The sequence below is a fragment of the Ceratosolen solmsi genome, unplaced genomic scaffold, assembly GCF_000503995.2.
Source record: "Ceratosolen solmsi marchali unplaced genomic scaffold, CerSol_1.0 scaffold1, whole genome shotgun sequence".
Lineage (NCBI taxonomy): Eukaryota > Metazoa > Arthropoda > Insecta > Hymenoptera > Agaonidae > Ceratosolen > Ceratosolen solmsi.
The window spans coordinates 13,895,670-13,922,601 of NW_011948415.1; the positions used below are offsets into that span (position 1 = coordinate 13,895,670).

Genomic DNA, 26,932 nt, shown 5'->3' on the forward strand with positions numbered 1-26,932 from the left:
AAAATATCGATCAAGTGAATGTGCATAAACTAGTCTTAAATCCAACGATTTGCTTTTTAATTTGAGTCTGCGTATGATTCGTGTCACCTGCTTCAAAAAGGAAAAAATTTTTATTATTTTTTGTACAACGATACTATAATCTGTAATAATAACCAAAACAAAGATTCATCTTTTATTGAAGCTAGAACAAAAAAAAAAAAAAGAAAAAACGGTAAACAGGAAAGAACTTACTCTTTACTTATACGGTCGAGATTTTTTAATCGCTACTTTATAATGCGATAATGTAAGGTATTATTAAACTAATTAATTAAACCTTATCTTAAATTAGTAAATGGAAGGAATAAAATTAAGGAAATTTGTAAATCTTATAAAAGTGGAACAGTAAAGATAAAATATTTGTTATGCCCCGTGGCATCTATAGATTGAAGAAATTAATGTTTATACGTTTTCCATGAATTAATAAATAATAAAAATTATAAGCTGTTAAAAAGGACTATATAAATAAATATTCCTTTTAACGATTCCAGTATTATTAAGGCTAAGGATTTTAAAAAAATAATTCGACTCGTATGATGAAAGTTTCGCGAAACATTCCTTACAACAATGTCTTATTTGGCTAAATGAAATCCCAATGAATCTGTTCGGAAATTGTCAATACAATAACTTTATAAACATTGATCAAAGCAAGGTTTAGAAATTTTTCGTTTAGCATTTTTTATTGTACCGTGCCAGCAACACTTAACGAACAAACAGAGCGTAATAAAATCATTCCGTGACGGAATTTCAATTAAAAATTTATTTGTATTAATAGAAATTGTTGCTCCAATGTAACATCAAATAAATAATGAAATAATGCGAGCAATATCGACACTAGGAAGAACTATAAAATAAAGCATTGAGTAAGTATTTATTGAGCCAAAGTCATAAATTTAACGGAGTGTTCGTTTCAACGTACACGTGCTAGTGAGACTACACGTTTCGCCATGACGACTATTTATGTTAACTGCACTCAGGCTGGTAATGCATCGTGTAATATTTTCTACCCTTTTCCGATGAATTGAAACATTATAAAGGATTTATCAGACGGCAGTGAAGTAGGTAATATTCATTCAAGGATTGAGGTTTATAATTGAAACGGGCGTATTGATATAAGATGAGAAAGCTTTATAAACGTCAATTCTGTTGATAAACATGTAAAACAATGAAGAAGAAAATTGGAAGACGAAGAAAATATCAATAATTAAAAATTACATCTTGAACAGGACGATGATTTATAAGCGCGGAAAAAGGTCATTATCTAATTGGAAACAATCCTCAGACGGTGGCAAGATTATTTATACTCTTGCCATTCGAAAATCACAGTAAGTATTGGTTATTGCATTATTGGCATACGATATTCAACGCAAAGCTTGCACAATGCGCAAATTGGTTATTAATATAAAGTGAAAGAGCTCGCGTCAGCTCCCATGTAATTTCCAAGTCCAAGTATGTTTCTCGGTTTTAAAAAAAAATTCTAATCTTAATTAAAAAGTTTCTCCCAAGTAGTGTACATACTACTAGTGTATCGATCATCGGCACGCGATCTATCGTGCCGACTGTATATTAATAATCGTCTATTAATTAAAATAATTAGCAGCCCGAATCGTGTCAAAATTCAAATCCATCGACTGCCCGTAATTTAGCATTATCCCATCCCATATATTTCTTCTTTCGCTCGCGGGCAAATATATCAATCAACGTCAACTTAGCACATTATTGGCATTCTAGAAAGGAAAAAATTTATCCCTTTTCCTAATGGATAATGAAATGTAATTAGTTTTTATCGATTTCGTGGCTGCCTTCCAAAGTCCTCCATTCCATTAACTCAAACCTCTAGCACGAGCGTACGCTATTATGACATTTCCATTATTTATATATTGAATTTCGCGCGATCCCATGTCGCAGAATGCCGTACCGGCATACCCTAGGATGCGCATCGGTGACCTAGGAGGGGCCCCTGAAAGAGAATCAAATCCCCAAAACGTCCAGCAACCCCTCCACCTTCCGCGACAACGGCCGATGGTGGAGAGGAATCGCGGGCCCTCGTTGTTATCAAGGTGCGCGCGCGCATTCCTCTCGCGGCCGCGTTTAAGACGGACTGCTGCTCGGCGCAGTGAAAGGCGGGGAATTCCCGCCGCGGGCACCTGCCTGCCGGCTTTTATAAATCATTGCATTGCTTTCTAAGGCATGAGTGGTGCGTCCGAGGTAGATCGTCGACTGCCAAGGCTTGATGTGGTGGGGTGATGGCGCGGATGGATAAGCGCGATCATGGATAATCGAGCGCGGCTACGAGAAGAAAAAAATGAAGATATCGGGAGAGCAGAAGCCGCGAGGAGAGCGAGGCCTCGGCGAAAGGTGGACTCGGCGAGTTGGCGAGTCGTGCGCACGGGCGAACCTCCGCGCCGGCCGACTCCCGGTCGGTGGGACTTTCGTCCGTTTGCAAGGCTTGCCGGTCAACGGGGAGGGCTAAGCCTGGGAGGCGACAGTACGCGTGCCCCTGCTACCTCGTCCATCTCGGCGCTCTGTTACCCGACCGATCGATCCCGCCAATTGATGCCGATGCACCGGCTACTTGCACCCGTCTCTCCGACTGCCGCTCGCAGTCCCCCGAAAGCAGCCATTGAGGTTCTAAAGGCGAATGTAAGGCCGATGATGATCGGGGCCAACGAGACGCCGGGCCTATCATACAAATTGCCATTTTCTTCACAAATTAAATTTTCTAATTATAAGTGGAAAGTGTGCCTTTAGCTATAACTACAGCGGCTTTACAAGGCCTCGTATTATGCATTGAAAAACTGTACAATCATCGATCAATGTTTTTGTACGAATGTCAATGTAATATCGATAAGTGTATAACACACGCATGCACACACGCGCACACGCACACGCGCACAGGCACACACATTTATATTGAGAGAGAGAGAGAGAGAGAGAGAGAGAGAGAGAAGATAATGTGTAGATTCATTATTAATAAAAGCATTTCAAGTATTTCAAATATGAAAATACTAATTAACCTATCAAATTATAATTGAAGGCTCATGATAAATGCAAATAGTGGATATATAAAATGCCATATACTCCTCAGTTTTACATTTTTATACATTATTATTATTATTACCGCTTGGTAATTAATATTCCAGACATCGTTTCCTCCAATCATATATCCACATTAATACTCTCCAAATACTCATCTTATTATAAACAATATATAATTATATAATGTACATAATATATTTGTAACGGCAAAGCAACGCTGCGCAAAAACATGTTTACACAAGCAATTGAATACAACACACGATATGTACCATAAATCATTCATCAAAACAGTGTTAAGCGCATTGTAAAATGTTATTTCGATTATGCCGTTCGGGAAGGGAAGGCGACGGAAGAGAATAGTGCAACAACGTTCCTTGGGACAAAAAGTGCCTTCCTTTAAGACTAAAATAACAATTAATAAATCAACGAGTAAGCACCAAGATCTTGCGACAGAGCGATCGCTCGTCTGCGTAATTATCAATTGCCTCTTATTAATTTTATTAAATATCATCCAAGTGTAGAAGGGGGATATCCAAGTACATGCACGTAGCCGTCACGCGTTCGACGAGTGTCTAACCCCTGGTGGCTGATAAAAATGTAACAAACAACGAAGCCGGGATACGAACGTCTTATTTCTTCTGCAAAGTCCGCGTCGCGATCTCCTCGTTCGCGCTTAGCTTTCACCTCCGGATCAGCATCGGAAGCGACCAGGCCTTTACAATCACGAAGAGGCAAACACAATCAGCGAGATTAAGTGTGAAATTTACGTTCGCGATCTACGGCTGAGACAAGCGTGTAAAGGTAACGACTCTTTACGTACCGCTTGAACTGCCGAACAATCGCTTGCTCGCTCTCTTTCTAGTTCTCTCTCGGTCTCCTCCGCCATCGCCGCCTCTTCCACCTCTTTCTCCCCTTCTCACCCCCCCCCCTCTCTCTTTCACTTGGATGCTATGTGATTGCCTGTAAGTAGTGTTGTAAGTCATACTTTTATTTATATCGATGCCGGGTTTAATTGTTCGCAACGCAAACTTAATGATTAAACGTAATGAATTAAACTTTAGCGATCGGTACGCTTAAGTATTAAACACTTCAATGTGAGAATCGTCTAGTATTTTCGATAAATTCATGCTTTGCAAACTTGATAATGAAATTAAGCCAAACTTATTAAAATCTATATATTGTTTTTTTATATGACGAGTGCTCTTGCATTGTATCACAAAATATATTGTTTTAGAGGAATTGACGATCAAACGCATATTCTTGTTTACCAATAAATGAGTTTTATTGCAATGTTATTCGGTTTGTATTTCAGTTTCATCCGCTCACTATAAAGAATATAAATATAATATACACGTTTATTATACGATGTAATATAATATACGATTAATTCGATAAATATAATCTTTCATAAAAAATTAAATATTTTACTTTGAAGCTAAATGTTAGAAAAGCCGTCGCTGATATGTTCGCGTAAAGGAGTTAATTCGTAAAGCTTGAAAAGTGTCAATTTATAAAAGAAAATAATGTTATCGTTCTCTCCACCCACCCACCCCACCCGCCTTCTTTTTTTTTTACAATGAACGCTCATTATCCTTATCTTGGTATATAGTTAATACGTAAATTGATTAAATATTCATATTCTTATTAATGTGATGTTAATGTATTTTAATGTAATTATCAATAAGTAAATCAAGTCCAAATGTTGCTATTTTAATAATATTGTCTGGAATCAGACTGAAAACCTCCGTTGGATGGTCGGTGGAGGTGTTGCTGGCAAGTGGAAGGGGCAATGCAATGAATTCAATACTGTATGCAGGGTCTCTTGTCTTTCCTTTAATTAAAAAATATAATAATATAATAAATAGTTAATGATCATAAAGTGTATGAATGAAGGTGTGAGCGAATAATTAATTAGGGGAAGTTTCTTCAATTGGTTTACGTGCTTAGGAGAGTGTGTGTACTCTCCGTGCGTGATGCGAGGAGTGACTCCTACCCTGCCGAGAAGTGCCGCTGCTATTATCGCGTATAAGCGAGACGGGGTCGCTGCTGCTTTAGAGTAGGTGCGTAAGAGATGCCGATGTCGTATCGAAGCTTTCTAAAGGTGACCGATTTGCTGCTGCCTTAGTCGTCGGTGTTATCCGTTAATATATGTTGTTTCATTTCCATAGTTTCACTCTCAATTATGTTAGCACTAGCGCTTTATTAGTTTAAGCTTAATTAACGGATTCTGAGAATGTGGCGTCACTATTGGATTGTTAGATTGTTTATTGTTTGAGTATTAGATACGCGTATAACTACAGTGAGTGATGACTGTAGCTTGAAGAGTGAATGGTGAGCTCGTCGTGTTGACTGCGTAATCGTTATTACGCTAGACTGAGACAAAGACTGAGCGCTACGGGGCAAACGCAGCCCTTAAGTATTCTCGTGGTAGTTTTTTGGCGCCGGTAGCGTTCCGGTGTCTGTCGCAATGCCGATAATTCTCGTGACGTCAATAAGGCATAGTTTTTTGGTAGGTTCATTGTTATAATTCTTCGGAATTATAGTCGTATATTCGGATTTTTGGCGTAGAAACATTATTCGAGTTCGTTGGCTAGTTTTATAAACAACTGTTCGCGCGCTCATACCTTTCCCACTTTTCTATTCCGCTTTCAACTATTTCATAAAATTTAAATATTAAAATTAAATATTCATAAAAAATATATAGATAAAAATTTTTGTCTAAATTTTTCTAACAACAAATCATGGATATTCCATTATTATACTTTTATCATTTGAATAATACGTTCGATTATAATTCACATTTATAAGAATATTTTTAAATAATTTTTATAATTATCTAATACAATTAGACTATTGGACTATTGCATTTTTATGATTCTATATAAAAAGTATATAGTTAAATGTATATAAATAAAAGGGGGGGGGGAGAGAGTGGAGAGGGGAAATGTAAATAGATTAAGATTTCATTCGAATTCATATTTTATTTTGAAATTGAAAAAACGTAGAGAAAATAAATTTTAAAATGATTTATTATTGAAAATGTTAATGTTTCTTGTAATTTCAAAATCACATGGGACCATCGATTGTAATATTATTTTGTATGATACGAAGGTCAAGAGCTTCAATAAACGATTAAAGTAATTGAAAGATGGATAAGCAACATCGTCCCAACCAAGTAACAACAGAGTACAAGAGATATCCATTGCCAAAAAAAGTGGATGAGTCAAAGGTTGCAATCGTCTCGGCAATGAGCACCACCGACGTCATAATATCCACAACGAAATTGGAAGTCAAGAATGATTTTGAAAAAGGCAAAGACAATAATAATGATCTGATTAAAGAAAATCAGCAACGCACAGTCGAGAAAGTAGCCCCACAGATTGAGAAGCCAAAAAAGATTCCAGTTATCGAACAATCAGTAAGATAAAATTTTTATTATATGCTAATATCAATGTATATTATGAATTTTGTGGCGTAAGGATTTAAAATACTCTAATACTTTGGTATAAAAACATTCCTCTTTCAATAAATTTGTTGAAATTTTGAGATTTTAATAAGAGACAAAATATAATAATTAAAACATAATTGGTTAGTGTTAATTGGAGTAGGCATATTGGTAATTAATTATGTAAAATAAAGACTATGCATTTATGTATTAAAGAAAATCCATTTATGAATGGTAAATTGAAATACTTTCGTTATGAAAAACGAAGAATATTCATATCATATAGTAATATAAATTTATAATTTTATTTATTTAAAATTTATAATTTTCAGCATTTCAATTAATAACAATAGCATTATATTTTATGTTTTAAACATTTTTTTCGACATCTGCTCAAAGATAATATTACCGTAAATAGATTTGTGAAAGATATAAAGTTATCATTAAAAATAAAGCTAAAACATCCTTCAATATTATTCGTTTTTAATCATATGATTTTATAGGTAATATATGAAAGTAATTTTAACGTATGTTCGTGAAAATAATTTGCTTTATCTATGATATGAAAAAAAAAAAAAAAAAAAAAAAAAAAAAAAAAAATCCAAAATAGAATCGCGAAAAATTAATAAATAATATACGAAACTTTTGATTGCTGGTTACTTAGTGTATGTGCTTATTAAAATTAAATTAATCTGGGACAATGTAATTTACGATATTTCTAAATTATGTAATTATGACATAATCTATTTATAAAGCTTATCTTCAATATTATAACGGGTAAATCTATTTTTTGGTTAAAGTTTTAGCTGATGTATCAAATCAATAATCAATCAAAGATTAAAACTGTATAAATGGATTTCTTTTATTGTACGTACTATGGCGATAAACAATTAAAAATATTAATAAAAGAAAAAAATAATACGTAATATATTTAATTATCAAATTCATAAATGTTCCGGTTGCTATATTCCATAAGAGAAGAAGAAACTGTACTGACACGCAATTTAATAATGAATTATCCTTAAAAGTATATTAATAATAAAATATTATTAATAGACTGCACACAACGATCTTTTTAAAAAAATTTTACATACGTGTTAAACGTATGTAAAATATGTAATTTATGTTGGATATAAATTCAATTAATATGATTAAAAATGTTAAATAAAAATAAAAAACTGTTAAATAAAATATTTACATCACGTTTGGATAAAGATAACACGTAATATAAAAAATGGTACACTTTTGATAGGAAAAATCAATATTTTATTTAATTATTTAATTTTGTAAGATTAATTAAATCATCCGTCTAGAAGCAAAAGATTATGCGGATAGAAATGTCTCTCTGTGTTTTTCGAATTTTACATTCTTATTGTAAGTAGACTATATATAAGATTATATTAATGTTAAAAATATTTAAAAATTAAAAATATAAAATATTGAATGTTATAAATTTAAGTTATCGCTTTCAAATATTTGAAAAAAGAAACGAAAAATATCAGTTACAAATAAATACAATACGAAAATTCATTTACTTTTGTTATTATTCTAACACATAATGCTACAGATATTCGCTTCCGACATAGATTAGTTTGATGGAAGTACGTAGAAAAGTGATTAATTTTTCAAGATAATATCTCCATCGCGTCTCTATCGAACATTGTCATAAAAAAAGAAATTTATTTTAATAATTTATTCTAATGTAACATATTAGAATGTGAATCGAGCAATAGTAATCATTGTAATTGTCGTCATAATTGTAGGTACATAAATTTTGTAAAAAAAATTTTAACCTCGTTAAAGTACCAAAGAAATATTTGCACAATTCTAATATAAATATGTGTATGTGCGCGCGCGCGTGTGTGTATAAAACGGCCATCGCACTATATAAAATAATTTAATAAATAATGTATTTACAATCAATATTGCTGATTATGTCAAGGGATAGAATTTTTTATTAAAAAAATTTGAATAATTACTAAAACAGTTTTCGTAACACTTCGGCAATCGAAAATTAAGTTTTACACATTCCAATATAAGAATAATTATTATGAAATTTCATTAAATTTTATTGTTTATAAGCATCTTACCAACCACCGCTCCAACAAAAGTCTTATGCTTTTAATTAAAATTTCTTTTTACTCTCCAGCCGTAGTAAAGAATCTTCTTTTTTTTTTTTTTTTTTTTTTTTTTTTTTTTTTTTTTTTGATTTGTAAACTTCGAAGAGAACGAAAAATAACGGCCTCTCTCGAAACTTTCGTACTTTTGAACGTCGATCCTAATAGGCTCCATCTAACCCAATATATTCATGCTCAAACATTATAAACGCCCCGTGACAACAATTCTTCTCGAGTATTTTAAATTAATCTATATTTAATGGTTTTCCGAAAACAATTCCACAGCAATTTCACAGACACCCACACGCAGACTTTACAACTTCGTCGATCCACGACGTTTCAGGCCTTTTTCAATATAATTATGCTTTGTAAATGTCCACACATTGCTCATCGCTCTCGCTATTTTTTTATTTGCACATACATCATTATCCGCCCTCTAAGGCTCTTTACCTCCCTATATTTCTCACCATCGCAACACTCGTTCATTTAGCTTTTTTTACTTTCACCAAGCAATGTTTAGAAGCGGCTTCCTGGTAATTTAGATCAATATGGTAGGGATCTTTAGCTAATAGTATTATATAGTTTCTCTATAGATGTCATCACTGTCATTCGAGCGTAGGTGAAGCGACTGGCCAAGCAAGAGTTACACATCTCATCTCTGTTGATAGTTGTTTTATGTAAAGGAAACTTACTATCCAGAGTCCAGACGGTTTTATCCTTTGAATATTATAAATGAATACATCACAGGCAAGTTTATAAGCATAAGATTTATCGGTTGCATCCGCAAATCGATTAGAATCGTTGTAATGCATATTTATATAAACATGCATATTTATATAAACATGCATATTTATATACGCATACATATTCATATATATATATATATATATATATATTTATTTATTTATTTCATAAAACGCACGCACACGAGCACATGACATACGTTTCGAAATATCACGAGAATCGATCGTTGATTTCAATCTCAGGATAGATTAATCGTTCTTCTAATATGATTTTATAAAATAATTGAAATTGCGCGATTTGTCGAAAATTGTAATATTATGTAAAATAGAAGTAAACAGGAGGTAAAAGTCTGCAAATTACTCTAAGGAAATAACACGAAAAACGATATATATATATATATATGTGTGTGTGTGTGTGTGTGTGTGTATAAGAGATTTTCTTTTAATGAGCAAATTTTTTTTTCTTTCAATATAATGGTATAGAAATAATTTTTCTTTCTTTTTGTTGTTGCCATTTTAACGCTTAAATTTAGTAATAATAACAATAAGACGTCTCGGATGTTGATAAGACGCCCGTAATAGCACTGAAAAAGAAAAGAAAGAAAATTGATTTCGATCCTGAACAAAAGGGAAAAATGCCTCCTCCAAAGTAACTGCTGACGTGCACAAGGGGAGAGATAGTCAAGGTATCACCGGCATCACGTGGCCGTCAACATTCACTTTTCCGAAATGTCATTCAACAAAATATTCGACTTGTCTAGGTGAAGTACGAGCCAGTAAGGACAGCGGTTCCTCGCACGCGACCACCAATGCCGACTCCCGACCTCGAGGGTCGTCCCGTGGTATTGGCGACTCATCTGGTGCCATCGTTGCCGATAGGCCTCTTCGAGGTTCTCGCCGAGGCCATCGAGGCTGCCACTGGCAAGGCAGTGGTTCTCCTTCATGAGTCCAGATACGACCGGCCCGTGGCAAAGGATGTCGCCGATATCGGTATGACAACAACCTTCCGAATTTTCCGATCGTCTACGGCTTTTATGCTATCCGCATAGTATCATCGGCAAGTGATGACTGGCGTCGATCCAAGCGCCCGCGATCAATCACCGATCCTTTCATTATTATAGTCTGAAATTTGTATAAATAACGGATATTGGTCGAAGCGTACAACTCGACGGCATTTATTCAGGGCCGTAGGTACTTTTTTTTGCTGTCTAAGGTCTCTCTCTCTCTCTCTCTCTCTCTCTCTCTCTCTCTCTCTCTCTATCTCGTAAATTAAAAGTATAGCGCTGAAAATCTTTTCCCTGACGCAACGTGTCATTTTATTTCAACTAGTTGGCCGACGCGTATCATTGGCCAAGAATATCCGGTTATGTACGCGATAAGCTTCCAGGAAATAGTTTTATTTTTTTTTGTTCTTTTTTCTGTTGCCCGAGGCTGAAGGGCATTAATAGTTAGTGTGCTCCGACGAACGAGGAAACAAGAATTCTTTAAAACTTATTTACCCTTTACTTTTATGAACGGGCCAATCACGTTGAATGAAAAATACATAAGAACAGTAAAAATAATTAATAAGTATTCTCTCTCTCTCTCTCTCTCTCTCTCTCTCTCTCTAGTCTTTGAACAAAAAATTGTTTAATACTGGATATTGGTTAACATAGTTAATCCTTAATTATTGCCGATAAACAGAATAATAAACAGTCTGGAATCGAAATTAAAATGCCCTGTCTAAATGCTAAAATTACAATAAAGGATATATTACATTTTAATTTTGAGAGAAAGATCAAAGTAACGATATTAAGTAAAAATTATAAACATATATATATATATATATATATATAAACGACCGATACGATAATGTAAAAATAATTATTCATTTTTAAAAAATTAATCCGATAGTCTTATAATTAAATAAAAACATATATAATTTAAATTTTATGATTCATAGCAAATTATAATTGAACGGATATAAACAGGGAAACAGCTAAAACTATGCAGATTTTAATTTAATTAACAGTTTAATTTTTATTAACTTTAAGTTTTATTGAAACGTTTTTTAAATTCGAAACTTAACGCAAGCAATTATGCAAAATCTTTTTCAAGCGCCAAATATTTGTTCGAGTTGAATTTAAACACATTTTGGAGATTTTTAACGTATCGAAATATGAAGCATTAAAACTTTTTCGATGACTTTCAAGTGTTAAAAAATTAAAACAATTATCCATTTTTTAAAAAAGCTTATTTATAATTGATATAAATATTTTTGTACAAAATACAATTATGTAAAAAAAAGAAAAAGAAGAAAAATTGCCGTTAAATTTTTAAATACTTTTTACTTTTTGTGAAATATTATTTTATTACGAAGATTAATTTACTTATTATTAAATTGTACATTTTACAAGCTTACGTGAAATAATTAAAATAAATGCAATTCACTTGATTAACATTGATTAGCACTTATCGCCGCTTATCGTTTTTTCGTAATTTTCTTAATATTATTATATATAGATTGAATTATTCATTCTATTTGTCTTACGTACAGCAATTTTGCCAGCTGGAGAACAGTGGGAAGATGGCAATTTGTTACCCGTAAGCTTTGTTTTTGAACATCGTTTGAACAAAAACTTCTCCCCGGGCGTTTATGCGGACGTTGTTGTTGCAACAGATCGAGCACCCCACGTTGAAGTATAAATCTTATTTTTTAATTAAATTAAACATTTTTGTCCTTAAAAAATTTAATCTGATAATCTTATCTCTAAGAATATAATGGATCTCCGAGGTCATAGATGCGCTTTGCCGGATCGACGAAGAACGATTGGAGCAGCGACATTGCTTTTCAATCATTTAAGAGCTAAAGGGGAAGGGCCTGCCTTCTTTGGAAATACTTTAGGTAATTCAAATCAAATAATAATTAATGAGCCCAATGATGGCGTATATACACAGAATTTTTGCTAGTAACGTAGTAATTGAAATTTTAGATACTTTTGTATCGCGAATATTTAAAAAATTTCAGTTGTTCAGGAAATTAATTTCCATTGTCCGCCACAATAAATTGCCAAAAAAAAAAAAAAAAAAAAAAAAAAAAGGAAAGAAAAAAAAAAAATTTTCACATTATATTAAAAAGAAAAATTCTTTATTATTTAATGTGTTTTATTAATTTTTTTATTTTTCATTACATAATGTAATACATTTCAGATGCACATTCCCAAGTATCAGCATTACAAATGGTGGCTGGAAAACAAGTTGAAGTTTGCATACTCGAATCACCGGTCATACGATTTCACAGAAAATCTTTACCAGGCGTTTATTCTCTACACATTTTGAGCAGTTTAGGTCCACTACCACCATACCCAATTATGGTTAATAAAAATATGTCGAGTAAGTGTTTACTTAAATAATTTTCATTGATTAATTTTATGTCTTATAAAAGTTGTTCAATTAATTAATTAAATAGGACTACGAAGTAAAATTATATTAAGCCTTTCCGACACATTTTCAGCTGCTATTGTTAATAAAATCAAAGAATATTTACTGAAGATTCGTCATGATACCGAATGGATAGAGAAGTTTGCGCCTTATAGTGTTTTAGGTTTTACGGAGTACACTAAAAGTCTCTACGACGTACAAGAAATAAAATCTGTAGCAACCAGTGCTCCATACTATTGAAAGTAAAAAATCTTTCATTAATTAAATAAAATCTTATATTATTTTTGTACATTAATCGAATACGATTCATTATGTTTTGATTTTTAACCATTTAGCTTATAAGAATAACTATTTGTTTAAGCCCAACTTTCTTGTAAAATAAATAACAGACGTTTACTTAACAATAAACCTTTTAATAAGAAAGTGTGTATTTATTTATAATAAACTTACTCAGTGTATTTGAGTAGCAACATCTTTTAAAAATTCATTAATTTACGTTCCAAAGTTCGTTAGCCAATTGTATACACATGTATGTTAAAATTAATTACTCGATACGAGTCACTGACGTTTCTTCAAGGATTTAACATTTCGTTATAAATTTTTACATTGGAACATAATTTCGTTCGTGCAATTTACTCTCCATTTCAATACAAAATTGCTTTCGTTATACCTCCTTATTCGTACGATTGTCCAAATATTACCAAAAATACTACCAAAAATTGGGGGATAACTGGCCCTTTGGTGGTGCTATCGAACCCGTTTTTAATGCATTAGTTAAAAGTTCACCCAATCGACTAATGGGAGCGCTAATAACAGGATCAAAGCTCTTTAATTTCTCATAGTACACGTTATTAAGTATAAGCAACATTTTTGGAAACTGATTTGGATATGTTTTCCACAAATCATTTCCAGTCACTTCGAGAATCGTATAGATTAAAGTAGCACACACATCAGCTATATCACATCTTGGTTCTAAAACAATATAACAATGATACAATCATTAAATTCACCAACCGATGTAATCATTATAATTACAATTATTAATTAAACATCATTATGTTAATGGGCTAATCGAGCAAGTCGTATAGTTAAAAGGAAAAGTGGATACCCGTATTGAGTGTCGTGGCAAGCCATTTCCAAGCATTTCCAAGCCCGTGAGGATGTGATTTATTCATTCCTTGTCGCTGCCTCGTCACCATTATTGAAGCATATAAATACATTATTCCTCCGAGTCTCTTCCAAAATTGCTCAGGCTTTTCTGGTATTCCAGCATCAGTGTATTTACAACCAAGTGATTTGCAATATTCATCCTCCGATTGGTCTTTATTGGGCACGAGAAAGACAGGAATGAAAAATGGACTTTTCTTGCGAAAACGCGCTAAAAGTAGAGCACCAAAGTCTGGCCAATCGTTCCACAATGCAACAGCAATAGCGGCAAATGGAAATGCCAATTCTGGCTTACTCGATATTGTTGTATCACCTTGATCCTATTGACATATCGATGAAACAAAGATTTAACAGAGTTAATAGACATTTAACCTAACAGCCTGCTACCTACCACTATTTTTTGAGCCAAGAGATTTTTAGAATAGGCCTGAGCCTGCGGATTTTGTGAAACACTCGGGCCAGACAAAAATAATCTTAACTTTTCGTACTTGTGTAGCAATTGCTCTCGACTTGTGTGCGAAATTGAATTGATCGTGATATTTAAGCATTTCTGACATTCAAATTTGAATTTTTTCATTGCATCAGATCGTATAAAATCTTGATATGTCGAAGCATAATTTTCTAAAAATTGATGATTATCTATATAAGTTTGTAAAGATCCACAGTCAGGATATTTGGAGATTTCATCTGTTTCTTTTACTGCAATTCATTAAAATTATTAATAATTTAATAATACTAGTAAGATGATAGAATTTTAACGAAAAAATTAATAGATACTATTATCAAAGTTGTTGGTTTATTTTAGTTATTAACCTGGTGCAACTTCGCTCGTTAGAGCCACTGCAGTCACTGAGACTGGAACGTTTGAATAATCTGATAGGTGCGATCCTACGCTAACACTATCTGTTTCGGCTGGTTGCTGATTTTGCTCAGCAAGATTATCTTGTTCGTGATTTATTTTTTGTGGTTCAACGTAAATAAATTGTTCGGACGCTTTTACAGAATTTTCCACATCTTGTAGCTGTTTTGCTCTGAGCATCTCCTCTTGCGCCTTAAGTTCAGCTTGTCTCACTTCCATTTCTCTTCGTGCTATCTCTTCGTTATATAAAGCATCGATTTTATCTATAAATAGACGGTTATTGAAAGTAATAGTCATCGTTAAATTTTATGTTAATAGCACTTTATTAGATTACTACCTATATCAGCTTTAAATAATTGAAAAACTTCATCGTTGTATTGTACTAGAATTTCGGCCATTTTTATATCCGCTGCAGTAAGATCGCCGGTCTATAAGTAAAACATACATTCAAGAGAAACGCATAGTTTATCCTAAACGCATAGTTTAGGAGAAACGCATGTCCTACGTCTGGTTAGGTTAAAAAATGAACTTACCCGCGTCTTCTCATTTATCGATTCCATTTGCAAACTTAATTCTTTTAGTTTAGCTACGTGAGGCGCGAGCAGACGAGAAGCGGAATTTTTATCTCTACAAGCTACGGAAATATTAGCAATATCTTTCCACTTTGCGTGAAAGTTCTCTCGATATGGAATAATTTTTTTTGATATTTCATCGCTCTCCTTTAACCTTTGCCTTTGTTTTTCATTTTTCCTATCTATTTCTAACTGTTGCGCGAGCAGTTCCTCTTCAGCCTCCAAGGCAGCCAATTTTTCCGCCGTCTCTTTTTCACGTTGAATAGCTATTCTCGAAAGCAACTGAGATAAGTCCTCCTTTATTTCCCTCTGTGATTTTTCCATTTCCTTCTTTTTACGATCCACAGCTTTCTGCAACATTCGAAAGAGTATTTTACATTTTCGAACCATAATTTTCCATAACGCTTCAACATTACGCCGACATACTTTAACTTTTTCTCTGCGTTGTATTTCATTCTCTAGTAGAATTTTTTTTATTGAAAATGTTATATTACTTCTTGAAGACAAGCCATTTAAAGATGAATTATTTATTCGTGCCTGATCATCGTTTGGGCTATTAGAATCATGATTATCTTGAGGAACGGCATCAGGACCAAGGGTTACCTTATCAAATTTATCCGATATTTGAGATGCTTTGTTCAATATTGAAATTTTCAAGCAATCGAAGCTTTTTGCGATATCGTTAACATGCTGCGAATTCGTCTGAAATGGCAATTAAATCTTATGAACATAATGTGTACGACAAAGTGACAAACTTTATAACAAGGAACAACATTGCGCCCCTCGCTTACAATAATACGCCTCATTAAATAATAAAACATAATTACCCCTTCGTTAGTACACAATACAACTCTCCTGTTCACCATATTCCTCCTATAATTTTTCCGATCGCTTTCACTAAACATATCACAAATAAATAATACTTGCTCTCCCACTTACAGCATACTATTTAATTATCAACAGTGGAAAATATAACCTCAACGCGCATTCCCTCCTTTGATTTTGGATATCGCATTAACACGCATGCGCATTAAATATGCCCACATAAACGAGATTCGAATATTAATAATCGACACGCGAAGCTTATTATTAAATATCTCGACTTTCAGCCCTAAACATTATGTCCGGAAGGTTCGCGCTGGCGTTTATTGCTTCAGTTAAGAAATCTTACACCGAACATCCCCGACAATTTAACAAGCAAACCTCCCTGACTTCTTTCCATTAAAAGCTCCTTTATTTATTGGACTTGATTGTTTGGCACCAGATGGCTGCATTAATATCCCAATTGTAGATTTCAATTGAAGTTTGGATACTTGGGTGCGTTAATTGTATGTGCTGACAGAGCCAGCCGAGTGGAAAAATCCCCATCCAATTGTGGCAATAAGACACGTCAATTTTGACGTTGCAATGGACGGTCAACTATTGGTGAGTAGTCGTGGTACCTCCAGTGCTTATTTTGTTTGTCAATTGAAGTTGGAAGGTCATTTGTATGACCTCTCGTACGCTCTTTGCCCGCGCGATACGTTGATCATTGGGCAGTGAGGAATCGAGGTTATTCTGCTGCATATTAACGAACATAACCAATAGAAAAAAATGTTTCAAAGCAATACGAAAGATTCGAAGCCATATGTATGATGAATTTACTATAAGAATTTTTTTTGTATTTTACAAAGCTATTTCATTATTTGTATGCTCTTCTGTTTTTGTTGTTGTGTTTATCAATTTAGGAGCCAACGTTGTATACGATCAAAGGTATAAGTATCTTGGATAATGATGGGAACAGGATACTGGCCAAGTATTATGACAAAAATATTTTTCCAACGTCCAAGGAGCAGAAAGCGTTTGAGAAAAATTTGTTTAATAAAACACACAGAACTAATGCGGAAATTATAATGTTAGATGGGCTCACGTGTGTGTATAAAAGTAACGTTGATCTATTTTTTTATGTAATGGGGAGCTCGCACGAGAACGAGGTTTGTACAAAAATTTTTAATTTCCATACCTGAATAAGAGCATCGAAGTATATAATATAATCAACCTCTGTTCTATCCTAGCTGATTTTAATGAGCGTGTTGAATTGTTTATACGAATCTGTAAGCCACATTCTTCGTAAGAACGTTGAAAAGAAGGCAGTATTGGATAGTTTAGATATTGTTATGCTGGCAGTTGATGAAATTTGTGACGGTGGGTACGTAAGCAGATTACATATTTTTAAAGGATTGAAGCATCCGCTTCCAAGTTACAATTTTCTTCGTTTCTTTTTTTAGTAGTTATATTCAATTTTTTCCCATCTCAATTCTTCCTAAGCTATTGGATTAAAATGTCTAGCAATGGTTAGCGTTTTGTGAAACGATGATTTTTATTTTTATTTTAGTATAATTCTCGACGCCGATGCCACCAGTGTTGTTCAAAGAGTAGCCTTGAGGACGGATGACATACCTTTAGGCGAACAGACAGTTGCACAAGTAAAATTTTTTATACCCGCGCAGTAGACGATATGTCTATCGAGCTTACATATTCATTGCATTTAATATAAATTATTTCTATTTTTAGGTTTTACAATCCGCCAAAGAGCAACTGAAATGGTCATTATTAAAATAATTTTACATTTAATTTCTAAAATTTTAATATTTTCATAAAACAAGTATTATGTTTAATTATTTTTTAATTAAGAACTGATAAGATATATGCATTCCAAGATTGCATTATTCTTTCTACATTGGTAAACTTATAAACGTTAATTAGTGACAAAACTATTCTAATTATTATTTTACGAATGACAGTTAATATTTATATCTTGTATAAAAAATCAAATTAGTTTTTAATTAATAAAATATTCCCATTTACTAATGCTATACTTGTGCCTTGACTTTTCAATCCATATTAGTAAATCTTTCCCTTTTTTATTATAAAAATAACTATGTACATATAATGATTATTTATAAACACGTTATAAAGTAATTCAATATTAGTTTTACGACGTTTAGCAGAGATAATAAAAGTTCGAAGTAATTCGGCAGATGGCACTACCGACACATAATTAACAGCAAAAAAGTATCCAACTCTAAAATTCTGTATTTATTTTTATTTTGAAATATTTTCAATAAAGATGAATAAATAACAGAAATCTGTTGATACATTTATATCAGTTATTAAAGAGATTATTCTTGAATAATATTCATTCGATTGAAGTGTCTTCATATTCTTCATTCTCTCTCTCTCTCTCTCTCTCTCTCTCTCTCTTATATTAAAGATTAAAATAACAAAGCTACAAGAAATTCTCACATGCATTGTTCACATGCAATGTCGTAATAAAGAATTTCTGAAATGTATCTGGAATAATAAATTTTTTATAACAAATTTCTGGAAAAGAAATAAAATACAATAAATATTATTAATTTATTATAAATTAGTTACATTTGCATGCTAATATTTAATTGTTTGTACAATGTAAACATATGCGGATACATTTAATTATTTTTCTTGAGTTCTGTGCAAGACTTTTTCAACACATTTCTATAATTAAGTGATTAACAATAAATATATGTACATAGTTCAATTATATATATACATTTTTTTTTTGTATTGAATTTGTTTTATTCCAAAAACTTTATATTCACCTTTTTTATAATACATAATTTAATTCAAAATCAATTTCCGACGCAAATAGTTAAGCAACAGCACAGCTTTTTATATCTTTATATTAATTGTAGATTTTTTTACCGACATATATTTCTTCTTAAAACTGACAGGGAATTATTTTGTGATCATTTAATAAGTCATGCAAATTTTGTAGAAAATCAGGCATATCTTTTATTTGCACAGACTAAAATTAATTTACATTTAAAAGCTCGATTTTACTAGAAATCTAAATCCTTAATGAACTTATTTTAGTGTATGCTTGTAGCATTAACTATAGCATATAATTTCTTCTGTAGACTCTTTGCAATTGTTATACAGAAAAAGTAGTTTTTAGTTGACAATTAATTACTTTCGTTGAAAGTTTTCATTTCAAGATTAAATTATCAGCTCGACAACTTATGGATAATGTCGATAACTTTTATATATTAATTAACTAATTAACTAATCCAATAAATGAAAAGTGCGTCTAAATATATGTTAATTGCGCAATTTATTATTTAGCAATATGGCAATTATAAAATAACATATAAAACTTATTTTTCTTAATCGTATGTTAGTATATAAAATAGTAGAGGAAACCAAAAGTATTAAAATTTGTTTACTTTTACATGTAGTTCCAGGTAAGATTCAATATTATTTTGTATTTCAGATATTTCTAATATAATTACCTCTATATGCCAGAATTATTATCATTGTGAATTATATATAGACTTTGTTAGATATATTATACATAAGCACTTAAGTATGTTGATTTTACTATGAATGGATTAGCATGGATAAAATATTATAAACACTATATATATATATATATATATATATATATATATATATATATAAACTGATAAATACTGGTAGTTTGTTGGTACTTTTCATTGCCTTATGATTGCACCAAATAAGTAATATTTTCATTTAGAAACAAAGTAAATGACAGAGACAGATATATATATATATATATATATATATATATATATATATATTATTACAAATAGTTTTTTTCTTAGTTAAAAAGATCACAAAAAATGCTTGAATTAATTTTCATGGAATTAAACATGAATATGTGTTTTATTGTTTAAATACAGTTTTATATTTATAATTTTCAGATAGTCAAATGTTTAATTATACATATTTATGACAACTTTAAATATTGAAAATATTATAAGATTCTATATACAATTTTAAAGTCAATAAAAAATTTTTTACATTTTATATATTTTTAATTCAAAGATACGATATATTATAACAAATAATTAGCTTATGCATAATATTGTTGATAATTCAACTGTATTTTTCATCATATCATTAATTATATTTTAATTGCCTATTTAAAGACATTTTACATTACATTTGAACTTATTTGACAAGAGATTACGTATTTCTTCTGCAATTTTTACTGTTAGCCAGTTAATTATTTATTCATTACTACCGCTACCTAATAAATCTGATGAAATATCAAATTTGCGAAAAGTATCGTATAACATTGTGCACGAGCATCAATCACTCAATTATATGAATTATAGCTGTAACTGCTTTAATACATGTGTATTTAAACAATTAGATAACCAGACCAGATTGATAAATAATATAGTCAGAAAGTGTTTATTTGCAAGGATGAAATCCTGGCTTATTATTATAAAAAAAAAAAAAAAATCAATCTTAATATTGCCGACTATTAAAATGTGCAAATACTTATAATCCTTTTATCGAGTTAAATAATTAATACTCATGGATAACACTGGACTTCTAAGGAAAATATCAGGACTCGATTGTCGACAACGAGCGACACATTGTCACGTACTTGATTCTTTTTTGCAAAAGTCGAGAGTAAAACTAGTCGTATAATCCCTCGTAAAGTCCACCCTCGTGCGACTCGCGGATAGTAATGGTAGACTGTCGAGTCTTCATCTGCAATGAAGTCAACGCGGACCGACGACGTAAAGGAAGGAAAAAGAAAACACGAAGAAAGTAGGAACTCGCCTGCTTAAAGAATAGATTTGGGTCGCACGCGTCACAGCACTTGGCTCGTCCCCGTGGATCCTTCGTCCCGCGTACCTAGGTATTGACTCTCTTGGGAAATCTCCGCGAGGGATGTTGGTGAGATGAAGGGAGAAAGGATTCGGCGAGAGAGTGAGAGAGGGGAGTGCTTTGGGATCGTTCGCTTATTTGAAGTCATGTGACAACGGAAACCGATTCGATCGCGTGCGTTCGTTGGTTACTGTTTCATTGTCGAGCATGTGTGTTTCGCTCTCTCGGGAAATTTTAAATTTCATTACTGGAAAATCTTCTACCTTGTCCTTTTCTCTTTCATGCTCTTGGCTCTTATTTTTGGCGTGATTTCTTTTGATTTGTTAGGGAGATCGGTGCGATGACCAAAGAATTATAACGTAATGTATCTAACTACTCTCCAGTTATACGTGACATTATATTGTTCTTTTCTTTTCTTTTCTTTTTTTTGTTTTTGTTTTTTTTTTGTTTTTGTTTTTTTTTGTTTTTTTGTTTTTTTTTGTTTCAGTATTCGACACGTGATTTGATTTTGTAATTTACATATAATCATGAAAACGGTAAAATATGCGTGTCAATTTTATTGAATAATGAAGCTGTTCATATTAGTCGATTGTCGTTGTAAAAGGATTTTTGGTGAAAATCCGTACAGTAAGTATTATTTTTCTCCTTTAAATTTTATACAACCAGTCACAAATCGGAGACAAAATCTCTTATTTCAGTTATCATAATTATATATTGTTTTAACATATGTAAATAAAGCTAAAATACCACACATCATTCGCTATAAATGGATAATCAAATATAGAACGAGCAAGTCTTATCTCCTTGAGGAGGGAGGAGTGCATAAATGGCTTAGTAAGGACAGTTTTCGATGACAATGTTGTTCTAATAATGTTCATAAAGAGCAAGGAAATTCAACCTCGATGTAAGATTTTAAATTTTATCGCACGCAAGAGTATCGGACACCTTAACTAGAAAAAGAAAGAAAGACAAAGAAGCGCCCAAGAGCCATTACAATAAATTCTCTTTTTAATTCTAGCCAGATATCGGTCGTTTTCTTTCATTTGCCATGATTTTTTCAAGCGCGTCGACTCGCCAACGTACGTTCGACCGTCCTGGCGGAATGAAAAATACTTGCCTTTCGATCGCAATGGAATTATTGGTCGGCAGGGCTTATTTATTGACTTCATTTTCCCGAAAGTGGCATAGTCGCACCGAAGGGCGGAAACTTAACGTGGGCCGCAGATACGCGCGCGACGAACGAAAGAACGGCGAGACACTTTTTTGTTCGTTTGTTTTGTATTCTTTTTATGTTTTTCGCTAGGTAGAGAGAGAGAGAGAGAGAGAGAGAGAGAAATGGAAGGTGGTCAAGTTTGTCAGTATTGAGCCGAGATTTATAGCTCGTCGCACTACTGGCGCCGTTAATTATTGTGTTTTTCTACTTTTCTGTTGCAAGCTTTTCCTTTTGTCCTTGAAATATTCATCGAGCATTGAATTGGAAAGCGAGATGAACCGGAGTTCATTTTTACAATGTTCCTCTCATTCTAATATATTATAAATCGATGTATGATAAATATATAGGTCACTTACACGTAAAGAGTAATTTCTTTATTATTGCGAGAAGGTAATAAATATTGTATGGTGATTCTTCGCTCAATATGCAACCTTCATATTCTGATATATAATTGAATTATTCATAGAATGTATTTTAATATTAATGATTCTTAGACAATTAATGTATATATGCAGGTAAAACACACCTATGTTTTCATAGTTTATATGAACTAAAATATTCAGTCATGCATTTGTGTAAAAACAATCGTTTAATACTTCTAAATAAAATTAAATTAATGTATTACGTCATAAGAACGTTCAAATATTATAATAAATAATTGTAATTTTTGCTAGAAATATAAAAATATCGATAATTTGTATGTTATATTGATGTATGACTATTTCAAATAATAGTGTGCTTTCGTTAAAATTTTTATTAGCATTTTGTTTATTCACTTGAATTAAAGATAAAACGTAAAACCACTCTATTAAATATAACGATCGTTGCATTTATTATATATGTATATAATATATGTATATATATATATATATATATATATACACGCTCGAACGACATTAATTATGCTTTTGTATAATTTTTGTTCGTATTATTTGAGAAATCAGGTTAATTTTAGTTGTAATTGTAATTCTTTTAAGATTTACAAATTATTCATTTAAAATATTCGTGACTCTTGATAATTATATGATTAAATTATATTATATTTCTACCGAATGCTCTATTTTCTATATATTGTTACGTTGTGATAACAAAGATACAAAAGTAGAAATTAAAAACTTATACGGTTAATTAAACTTATTAAAATTTTAAAGCAATCGATCATCGATAAAATATATAATGTAGATGAATATATTACGATATATTATTGTATTCTTTTACTTTATTTGTAAAAGAAAAACATCAATTGATCATATTGACAAGTTAATCGCGTTTTCTTGTTGTTGGTTTAAAAAAATATCCATATGTATCTAAATATTAGGAAAAGTAATTTGATTTTTTTTCAATGTTTCTTCTCGTTATTGTAAAAATTTTCCACTCACTGCATTTGAAATAATAACTGATAAATTAATCTATCAGAATAAATTATGCGAAAAAAGCGTAAAATTTTAGATAATTTGATTGGATAACATTATAATGGTAATATGAAGAATGGATGTATATTTAATTTAATATGAAATTCCAATATTTTACATTTTTACTTTTATCACAAAAGGAAATTATTTTTATTTTTTTTTTTAAGTAAAGTCTAAAAATGTTGATAGGTTTTGTATAATGTAAGAAATTTTTATTGCGTAGTTTTTAAGTCCGAAAACTGAAAATTCAGAGAAATAATAATAAAAAATAAAAAAAAAATGCTTCTATCGATTAATATTTTTACACGATTAGCATATGCCACTTGTCACATGAAATAATTATATCAGCAATTAATCATTCTCATAAGGTGAATTAATAATAACAATAATAACGATGATAATAACAACAACAGCAACAGCGACAACAACAACAACAACGTAACAACAACGACAACAACAACGACAACGACAACAACGACGACGACAACGACAACGACAACGACAACAACGACGACGACAACAACAACAACAACAACAACAACAACAACAACAACAACAACAACAACAACAATAATAATAATAATAATAACAGAAGAAGAGAAATAAAAATAAAAGAAAAGATGATAAAATGAAATATAACTTTGTTTTGCAATGTGTCAAAACACGAATAAAGATAAATCACACGTGCAAACTGCCAGGCGCACAAATGTCTCTCCCTGATGAAAATTAACGATCAAATGAGCCAATTTAATTCAGGTAATAGACATCGCATTCAACAGCCACATATCGCAAGCAAGCAAATGCCGATGTGAATTATCCCCATCGGGCGCCTGGATCCATTCAAGCGCGATTATCCGAACATGAAAATCGAGAATTTGCTTGAAAAGAACGATTATATATCGACGGGTAGCGTCGATGAAAGCCAGTGATCGCATTTCCCGAGGCACGGAGCCCGACATATGGGGCTGACCACCGTGCGGGGGTGGTCTACAGAAAACAAGGGCGCCATGGTGTTTAATGGATATCCTCCCTCGATCGCCTTTTGCGGCTAATTTTTCCTTGGGCAACGATGGCTTTGTAGCGACCACCTGGTCGCGCGATCTCAGATCACGATCGTTTCCGTGATTTACACTTTCGATGTCCTTTTGATTTACGTTTTTATGGCTCCGAGGTTTCCAGTTGAGTACTTCTTGCACAGCTTTATGCGTGTCCGTTTCGCTCTTTATGATAATTGACAAAATTTCGTTTTGTTTAGTTTTGTTTTTCTCCCATTGCAGTGGATCGAGGCTTTTACGGATCAATCGAGGGATCGCGGAATTACAATCCCCAGCTTTATTAATTTTGTTCAATGGCGCGACTTTATTTATTAAGACGTAAGAATTATGTCCAATTACTTTAAAGAACTTGTTTATAAGCCTGCAGTAAGTACGCGACAATTTATATACTTGGGAAGACTAACGTAAACTCGCTTGACGAGCAACACGAAATATTCATCATACTTTACTCTCTCTCTCTCTCTCTCATCGTTCATTACGAGATTTATTATTTTCTATACAATGACAAATTAAAAATACTCTACACATATTAAGGTAAGATAAGGTAGTTTAAGTTTCTTTTAGCAACACTGTAAGAATAGCAATGGATGGTAGTATTTTTTCTCTTTTTTTCTTCTCACATTCAAGCAAACAAAGTTAAACAACAAATTTAAACTTTAATTAAATTAAATTTTCTTCATTGTAACAATGTTAAATACATAATACACTTTGTTTTATTTCAAAGAGCCCTTTGTTAAATTATACCTTTGTAAGATTATTAAAAGAAAGAAAGAAAGAAAAAAACATGATCTCACATTAGAAGCTGCAATGTTAAATTGGTTTATCCCCGCCACCCCCCACCCGCTAAACCTTCAACATCATCATACCGTTGCACCTTGTTTTCCGCAATTCGCCATAAAATGCGTCATAAAGAACGGTAAGATGCGTCAAGAAATGATGTATCGGAAGTTAACAAAGAGGCTACGAGTTAACGTATGTGGCCTTTGCTCGAGGCTACATTTATTATTTGCCGAGCATAAATACGTTAAGTGTACAAACACATCCCTTTGAGAATGTGTCGAATGAGTATTAGCGACGCAGACTAATAAGAGCATTGCAGGTCTCGGAACCCCATTCCCACACTCCCCCACCTCCCTCTTTCTCACTCACTCACTCTCTCTCTCACTCACTCTCTCTCTCACTCACTCTCTCTCTCTCTCTCTCTCTCTCTCTCTCTCTCTCTCTCTTTCTCTCTGTTCTCGTCAATGATCGGGGCCATAACAAGAGCTCATGGTTTATGACAGTGGATGGCTTTGCGAAATATTTCAGTCCTGGCTTCCGGACATTTCGAAAAAGAAGAGCGTGCAAAAGACTAGACAGATAGTGAGCGAGAGAGAGAGAGAGAGAGAGACAGCGAGGATGACGGAGCTCTTCACTCTTCACTGCTGATGTGGTTTTATGGCGCTTTGGAGGCTGTGGAGAGAAGCCCGAGAGGGAAAGTTTTCCTATAGAGTTTCACGCTGTGCGCGTCAAAGCTGGCGAAATAATATTCGGCGGGAGCTTCGCTCTCTCACTTGGTCATGCCCAAGATGCTTTATTACCGCTGCTGATCGTCACGCACTTTGACGGCCGAGCGCAGGCTTACCGTTGCCCCATTAGGCCAATCATAATTGTCGCTTCTATGGCTGTGAGTCGCTGGAAAGGGGTGAGGTTGCGAATCGACGACGCTCGGCGGAGAGAAAGTTTTCACGGGACTCTTTCTTTCATCCTGACGATTTGTTTATGGCGCGCGCTCATCGTTGCGGAAGCAATTACTCATTTACATGTCAATTCATTTTTATAGTGCGGAAAGTCGAGTGGCTTCCTACGCTCACCAGCAATGCTGGCAAATTATCTCGGCCTACACTTGAATGCGAAATTCGATGCGCCCGGGGCTTCGACGTTCCTTTCGTCTCACTGATTTTCCGAAATTTCCTTGTCCAAATGGAATCTTCCCTCTCCAGATCTCCCCCGTCAAATCCAATTCCAAGTTTCGCATTAGCAACAATAAATCGCAAGAGCATTTAATCTAATGCTATTGCAACCAAGCGAGCTTAATGATCTTCGCATTGTGTGTTCGTATGATTCGTAGCGTTGAGGGTGCCGCGTCGGTGAGCAAAAGAGGAGAACATTCGTCGCGTGTAGGTTATTCGTGGTTTAGGTAATTCAAGT

General features: G+C 32.9%; 3 protein-coding genes across 4 annotated transcripts; 2 read left to right on the forward strand and 1 right to left on the reverse strand.

Moving 5' to 3' along the window:
* The first annotated feature begins 3,545 nt into the window (after positions 1 to 3,545).
* On the forward strand, positions 3,546 to 13,063 carry LOC105368941 (uncharacterized). Its single transcript, XM_011508128.1, has 7 exons — positions 3,546 to 3,876; positions 6,187 to 6,493; positions 10,142 to 10,370; positions 11,917 to 12,059; positions 12,135 to 12,264; positions 12,570 to 12,752; positions 12,874 to 13,063. Exons 2-7 carry the CDS (start codon positions 6,224 to 6,226, stop codon positions 13,038 to 13,040), a joined length of 1,122 nt encoding a protein of 373 aa, XP_011506430.1. The 5' UTR covers positions 3,546 to 3,876; positions 6,187 to 6,223; the 3' UTR covers positions 13,041 to 13,063.
* Positions 13,064 to 13,231: 168 nt separating this feature from the next.
* Gle1 (Gle1 RNA export mediator) lies at positions 13,232 to 16,264 on the reverse strand. The gene is made up of 8 exons (XM_011495569.1): positions 16,226 to 16,264; positions 15,825 to 16,100; positions 15,360 to 15,749; positions 15,164 to 15,254; positions 14,781 to 15,089; positions 14,359 to 14,666; positions 13,909 to 14,287; positions 13,232 to 13,772 (listed from the first exon to the last, which is right to left on the reverse strand). Exons 1-8 carry the CDS (start codon positions 16,262 to 16,264, stop codon positions 13,510 to 13,512), a joined length of 2,055 nt encoding a protein of 684 aa, XP_011493871.1. The 3' UTR covers positions 13,232 to 13,509.
* Positions 16,265 to 16,537: 273 nt separating this feature from the next.
* On the forward strand, positions 16,538 to 18,183 carry zetaCOP (COPI coat complex subunit zeta). 2 transcript variants are annotated; one of them, XM_011508130.1, is made up of 5 exons: positions 16,538 to 16,823; positions 17,126 to 17,371; positions 17,453 to 17,586; positions 17,773 to 17,863; positions 17,952 to 18,183. In XM_011508130.1, the coding sequence occupies exons 1-5, from the start codon at positions 16,806 to 16,808 to the stop codon at positions 17,997 to 17,999; spliced, it is 537 nt and encodes a 178-aa protein (XP_011506432.1). In that variant the 5' UTR covers positions 16,538 to 16,805; the 3' UTR covers positions 18,000 to 18,183. The 2 variants fall into 2 exon arrangements, with proteins under 2 accessions (XP_011506432.1, XP_011506431.1); XM_011508129.1 differs by lacking the exon at positions 16,538 to 16,823 and adding an exon at positions 16,830 to 17,027 and having other exon boundaries at positions 17,952 to 18,182.
* Positions 18,184 to 26,932: the final 8,749 nt, after the last annotated feature.

Coding starts and splice junctions, on each gene's coding strand:
- LOC105368941 (XM_011508128.1), top strand. CDS start 6,224: ATGGATAAGCAACATCGTCCCAACCAAGTAACAACAGAGTACAAGAGA. Junction 10,371..11,916: donor AAAGGATGTCGCCGATATCG/GTATGACAACAA, acceptor TCTTACGTACAG/CAATTTTGCCAGCTGGAGAA. Junction 12,265..12,569: donor CTTCTTTGGAAATACTTTAG/GTAATTCAAATC, acceptor AATACATTTCAG/ATGCACATTCCCAAGTATCA.
- Gle1 (XM_011495569.1), bottom strand. CDS start 16,264: ATGGTGAACAGGAGAGTTGTATTGTGTACTAACGAAGGG. Junction 16,101..16,225: donor TATTGTGTACTAACGAAGGG/GTAATTATGTTT, acceptor TTGCCATTTCAG/ACGAATTCGCAGCATGTTAA. Junction 14,667..14,780: donor AACGAGCGAAGTTGCACCAG/GTTAATAACTAA, acceptor AATGAATTGCAG/TAAAAGAAACAGATGAAATC.
- zetaCOP (XM_011508129.1), top strand. CDS start 16,992: ATGTTTCAAAGCAATACGAAAGATTCGAAGCCATAT. Junction 17,028..17,125: donor CGAAAGATTCGAAGCCATAT/GTATGATGAATT, acceptor TTATCAATTTAG/GAGCCAACGTTGTATACGAT. Junction 17,864..17,951: donor GCGAACAGACAGTTGCACAA/GTAAAATTTTTT, acceptor TTCTATTTTTAG/GTTTTACAATCCGCCAAAGA.